The 6,375-nt window shown below is 54.0% G+C and overlaps 1 protein-coding gene across 1 annotated transcript in view; it reads left to right on the plus strand.

Moving 5' to 3' along the window:
* CAVIN1 (caveolae associated protein 1) overlaps positions 1-6,118 on the plus strand; it is a 24,845-nt gene extending 18,727 nt beyond the window's left edge. Inside the window, exon 2 of the mRNA XM_017509407.2 lies at positions 3,216-6,118. Coding sequence (XP_017364896.1) covers positions 3,216-3,917 — 702 coding nt within the window. The 3' untranslated portion in view covers positions 3,918-6,118. The remainder of the gene's footprint in view (positions 1-3,215) is intronic.
* The last annotated feature ends 257 nt before the right edge of the window (positions 6,119-6,375 follow it).

Genomic DNA, 6,375 nt, shown 5'->3' on the forward strand with positions numbered 1-6,375 from the left:
AATTGCCTGAACCCAGGAGGTGGAGGTTGCGGTGAGCCGAGATCGCGCCATTGCACTCCAGGCTGGGTAACAAGAGTGAAACTCCGTCTCAAAATAAATAAATAAAAATAAAAAATAAAAACTCCTCTCACTGGGATTGCTCCCTTATGTTGTAGTTTGAGACCTTTTGTAAGGCACCAGGAAGATGGCATTGGCTATAAAAAGTCTGCAGCTCCTTCCCCGGTCCCATTCACTCCCAAATTCAGCTGGCAAAGACCTTTATCTAGGAAGCCAGAGGCCAGGAAAACCAGCCAGCTCAGCCTTTAGGGGTAGGGGTGGAGCAGGCACCAGGGTAGGGGAGAAGGGGGATGTTGGGGGTAGGGCAGAGAGACAATGTGGATTTGTTTTCCAGCAGCTGGGGCTGTTTCCTGACTATTCCCTGCCTGTCACCCTTAATCCCTCCCTAGTCTATTCACATTGTCTGAGTTGAGTGAAAGGAGGGGCTCTCCTCCACCCTTTGGAGGGGCGTGGGTGTGTTTTCAGTCTGCGAGGCTATGAAGATCAGAGCTGAATTTTTTTAATGCTGGGGCTGCAGGTAAATTCTGAGTGAAGATGATATGCACTCCAGGAGCAGGCAGGTGATTACAGGAGCCCCAAAGTGAATGATTGGAAATCAGAGACAACATAAAGAGACGTTGGGATCCTCCTACATTTAGAACAAGGAACACACCCTTCAGTGCCTCAGTGAGTGATAAGAGGCAGAGGGATAAACAAAATGCCCTAGGATGCCCATGATCCCCACTAAGCTGCCTATGGCAGGTGGAGACTACAAGTCCCAGCATGCCCTGTGCCCAGGTCACCTTGCCTGCTGGGAGGTGTAGTTGGGTAAGAGAGAGCTAGAGGTGGCTCTGTGCCCAGCAGAGCTGGTGCCCAGTTGAGAAAAGAGGTGGAGCCAGCATTCCCTTTTTGTCCCTGCTAATGCTATTGACAAGAAGGGAAGGAAGTTGAGAGAGGGTGTTCCTAGTTTTCAGTGTAAACCAGGAAACTGGGGGGATGTCGGTAGGAGGGAAGAGGAAAGAGTTGGGGGCTGGGGAAGGAATTTCTGTAGCAGGTGGTACAGAGATACCGAGCCGCCTATGTATAGGGGTGTGTGTGTGTGTGTGTGTGTGTGTGTGTGTGTGTGTGTGTGTGTGAGAGGGGTCAGTTCATGTTGCCTCATTTTCTCGGGGGACAGGATTTTTCTTACAATTCTGGGAAATGGTCTTCAGAAAACCCTTTAGAAAAGCAACTATCTCTCATTCCTTCATTTGAAGTCCCTAAAGGGAGTTTGGGCCAAAGAGGAGATCCTATTAATGATCTTGGTTTGCCCTTTCCCTCTCTGTGCTCAGCCTCCCCTGCTTTCTGATGGGGTGGAAGTTAGGGAGGGAGTGATCCAGAGATTCTGAAATGTTGGCCAGAGTCAAGATCTTGGAAAATCTTCCCGGAATAGAAAGCAGTTCTGGTGCTAAGTCCTCCAAGGGGAAGAGAGAAAAGCAAAGAACTGGCTCTGAGCTCCAGGGTCATGGGGAATCTGAGACCACCCATCCTACTCCTAGACCCCTGAACTCAGGCTTTGTAGGGGAGAAGGGGGCGAGGAAAGCAAGAATTGAAGAGTATCTCTTTCTTCCATCCCAAGGTAGGGAAGTCACAACCAGAAGAAATGTCCAGACTGGGGAGAAAACATGTCCTCCTTGGCTCCCAGCCAGCTTCTTCCTCTTTCCAACACCAATTTCTAAATGTGAGGGAGCAGGGAGAATGACCACTGGTGGAGCCCAGCAGTGTGAAGAAGTCAAGGAAGGTGGCTGTCAGGGAGGGTGAGCCACAATTCTTCATCTCTAAGGCTGGTTCTGAAATAGCTTGAGACCAGGTGTGGTGGCTCACGCCTGTAATCCCAGCTGTTTGGGAGGCCAAGGCAGGCAGATCACCTGAAGTCAGGAGTTCGACACCAGCCTGGCCAACATGGTGAAACCCCATCTCTACTAACAATAAATAAAATTAGCCAGGCATGGGGGCATGTGCCTGTAGTCCCAGCTTAACTATAGAGGCTGAGGCAGGAGAATCGTTGGAACCTGGGAGGTGGAGGTTGCAACGAGCCAAGATTGCAACAGTGCACTCCAGCCTGGGCAACAAAGTGAGACTCAGTCTCAAAAAAAAAAAAAAAAAAAAAAAAAAAGAAATAGCTTGAGTCTGGGAAATGCACTCCGATTACTCTACCTGCTTGGGTGGGTAGCTGTGGCTGTAAGCTCAAATCCCTATTCTTTAAACCTAAACACTCCCACCACTTGCTTTTCTGTCTGCCTCCGACAGTGTGCAATTTGCGGCACCAGAGGGCGCTCCGCCCATTTCCAAAGTCGGGCTGTGTCTCCGGAGGGCCGCAGTGGTTTTAACATCATCTGCAGGGCGGACAGGGCGCAGGCGTGGGTGGACGACCACAGAGAGTTTAGCCCAAGTGCAAGTATTACGCAGGCCCGTCTCCGACCTGAAGCTCGGTCCCCTCTTCGCGCGGTCTCTATAGTTAACATTCGTTCAACACACACGTATTTTTTTAGAGAATGGCGGCGTGTGGCTGGGCTCAGTGCCTCACACCTGTAATTCCAGCACTTTGGGAGGCCTCGATGGGCGGATCACCTGAGGTCAGGAGTTCGATACCAGCCTGACCAACATGGAGAAACCCCATCTCTTCTAAAAATACGAAATTACCCTGGCATGATTTCGCATGCCTGTAATCCCAGCTACTGAGGAGGCTGAGGCAGGAGAATTGCTTGAACCCAGGAGGTGGAGGTTGCGATGAGTCGAGATCGTGCCATTCCACTCCAGCCCGGGCAACAAGAAGGAAAATCCATCTGGGGAAAAAAAAAAAAAGGATGGTGGTGCGGGATTGCGGGGCCGGAGAGGGGGTTGTCTGTGTTGCCCAGGGTGGTCTCGAACTCCTGGGCTCAAACAATCCTGCCTCAGTGTCCCAAAGCGCTAATATTAGAGGCGTGAGCCACCATGCCATGGCCCACACACATTTACTGAGCGCCCACGGTGTGTCCAGTCCTGTGCTAGGCATTGGGCATACGACGAACAAGTCAGGCCGGTTTCCGGGGACCACGCGCGTCCCGTGGTCCCCTCTCTCCAGGATCGCCACCACCCTGACTCAGGCTCGCCCACGCGCCCCTCCTCCGCTCCCTCTCATGTCCCTTCTCTCCCCTTAGGATGAAGTTAAGCTGCCGGCCAAACTGAGCATCAGCAAGTCCCTGAAAGAGTCGGAGGCGCTGCCGGAGAAGGAGGGTGAGGAGCTGGGCGAGGGCGAGCGGCCCGAGGAGGACGCAGCGGCGCTGGAGCTGTCGTCGGACGAGGCAGTGGAGGTGGAGGAGGTCATCGAGGAGTCGCGCGCAGAGCGCATCAAGCGCAGCGGCCTGCGTCGCGTGGACGACTTCAAGAAGGCCTTCTCCAAGGAGAAGATGGAGAAGACCAAGGTGCGCACCCGCGAGAACCTGGAGAAGACGCGCCTCAAGACCAAGGAGAACCTGGAGAAGACGCGACACACCCTGGAGAAGCGCATGAACAAGCTGGGCACGCGCCTGGTGCCTGTGGAGCGGCGCGAGAAGCTGAAGACGTCGCGTGACAAGCTCCGCAAGTCCTTCACGCCCGACCACGTGGTGTACGCGCGCTCCAAGACCGCGGTCTACAAGGTGCCACCCTTCACCTTCCACGTCAAGAAGATCCGCGAGGGCCAGGTGGAGGTGCTCAAGGCCACCGAGATGGTGGAGGTGGGCGCCGACGACGATGAGGGCGGCGTGGAGCGCGGGGAGGCCGGCGACCTGCGGCGCGGGAGCAGCCCCGATGCGCACGCGCTGCTGGAGATCACCGAGGAGTCGGATGCCGTGCTGGTGGACAAGAGCGACAGCGACTGAGCCGCCAGCGCTGCCACCCACCCCATTCCTTGCCCCTTCCAAACTTCCTCTTTCGCTTTCTCTCTCGGCCCGAACTGGTTGAGATTTTTCTAAATTGAAAGCACCCCCCTCACACACCTCCAGGAGCACCCCTCCGAGTCTTAGAGCTGTTAGGACCCGAGGGGGAGGCAGCCCCCGCAGTGGACAGCCTCCGCTTGGACACAGTCCGGGTGGAAATGGGAAAGGAATCATCTATCCCTGTCCTGGTTGTCCAAGTCGGGATCTTAGAGGAAATTGCTGAGATTCCACTGTTAGGGCCCCCTGGGGGGCTGCCTTCCCCTCGGCCTCTCCCCACACCACCCACCAGCTGCTGTCATTCGTGCTCACTGAGCTCTTCTTCATTCTCACCCTGACCCCTGGGGGACTCAAAGCCCAAACTGTCCAAAGAGGAAGATTGAATCCTAAAGGGGACCCTTGCCCACATGGGAGGCCCCCTACTAGAAGGACATGAAAGCAGCTTTTGGGGGAAACTGAGACAGTGGGGAAGACAGGGCAGAATGAGCCCTCACCCTGGCTGGGGGTCCAGCACAGGCTGTATCTGCAGAGGGTCCTGGAGAAAGGCTGGAAACAAGAGAAGCCCTGGGAAGGAGGGGTGGGGAAGATGTGCACATGAGGGAAGGCACACTGCTGTTTATACATCTGCACACAGGAGCACATGGCCATGGCTTTGGGAAGGAGAATGGGAACATAGGAGAAGGTTGGCCAGGTGCGGTGGCTCACGCCTGTAATCCCAACGCTTTGGGAGGCCAAGGTGGGAGGATCACCTAAGGTCAGGAGTTTGAGACCAGCCTGGCCAACATGGTGAAACCCCATCTCTACTAAAAATTCAAAAATTAGCTGGGCATGGTGGCACGTGCCTGTAATCCCAGCTACTAGGGAGGCCGAGGCGGGGAGAATCACTTGATCCCAGGAGGTAGAGGTTACAGTGAGCCATGATCGTGCCATTGCACTCCAGCCTGGGCAACTGAGCAAGACTCCATCTGAACAAAAGGAAAAAAAAAGGAAAAAAGGAGAAGGTGGAAATGGGTGAAGAGAGAAGTCCCCTCACTAGCTGTTTGAGAACCCCATCTTACTGTGGTTCTCCAAGGGCAGCAGGACCATTTTCAGGATCAAGAGGGAGGACAGTGTGAGAAGGCGATGATCCAAAGAGGGCAGAGGTCAGCCTCACCCGATCCCTCAACTGGGCTCTCAGGCAACCCCAGGGGTAGCCCCTTTCTCAAAGTGCAGAAAATTCGGGTCCCAGAAGGGGGCAGCGGCAGGCTGGGAGTGAGGAGGGAGAGCAGGATGCTGGCCCTGCCACCAAGTTGAGAGCTGGAGGGGAGGTGGGGAGAGCACATCACAGAGCAGCCAGCCCTAGTTCACTCCTGGCAGTTTCTTAAGCTCCTTTCCTAGCTGGGCATGGTGGCATGTGCCTGTGGTCCCAGCTACTCGGGAGGCTGAGGCGGGAGGATCGCCAGAGCCCAGAAGTTTGAGGTTGCAGTGAGCTATGATGGTGCCACTGCACTCCATCCTGGGCAGCAGAGCCAGACCCTGTTTAAAAAAGAAAAAGTCTTTCCCTAGAGCTAGTATCCTAAAGCTGCAGAACTAGCCAAGACCTCCCTGGTTTCCTTGTCCTTGGGAGTACCTTTCCTGAATTTTGGGGGGTGAAGGGAGCGTTGGTCCCAGTGCAGAGGCCTGATTCTGTTTGGACCAGGTTCTCCTCAAGACACTTGGGTCCCCTAGTTCCTCCCCATTAAATGGGGTTTGTCAGAAGCAAGAACAACCCCTCTTCTCAGTCACAGCTGGAAGGGAGGCCTGGAAGGCTTCCTCCTTCTTCCCTCACCTGCTCCTTATCTTCCCTGCCCTGCTTTTTAGAATTGCAGCTCATTGTTTTAAGGGATTGGGGGAGGGAGGATGGGGACACAAATCTTTTATACAATACAAAGCTTTGCTTTTTTTTTTTTTTCTTCCTTTTCCCTTTCTTGGTTCCCTTCTCTCCTCTGAATGGTTGAAGACCCCTCAACTGAGGGAGGTTGGGGATTGTGGGACAAGGTCCCTTGGTGCTGATGGGCTGAAGGAGCCTGAGTTGTGGACAGAAGCCATTTTCTCTGGGCTTGGGGAACCTCTCACATTGCTGTGTCCTGGTGAGCAGCCCGACCAATAAACCTGCTTTTCTAAAAGGATCTGTGTTTGATTGTATTCTCTGAAGGCAGTTACACTGGGTGAGTTACAGAGGGCAGGAGGGAAGGAGGGAGAAAGAAAGGGAGGAAGAGATAACTGTTGGTATAAACTTGTCTCACTTGCCTGGGGTGGCGGAAGGCAGGGGAGATAACAATAATTGCCAATTTATTGAGCCCTTGCTCTCTGCCAGGAACTGTTCTAAGCACGTTGGTATGCAATTGCATATTCAATCCCATAACAACCTCACTAGGCAGAGTCT

The sequence above is a fragment of the Cebus imitator genome, unplaced genomic scaffold (genome assembly GCF_001604975.1).
Source record: "Cebus imitator isolate Cc_AM_T3 unplaced genomic scaffold, Cebus_imitator-1.0 Scaffold415, whole genome shotgun sequence".
Taxonomy (NCBI): Eukaryota; Metazoa; Chordata; class Mammalia; order Primates; family Cebidae; genus Cebus; species Cebus imitator.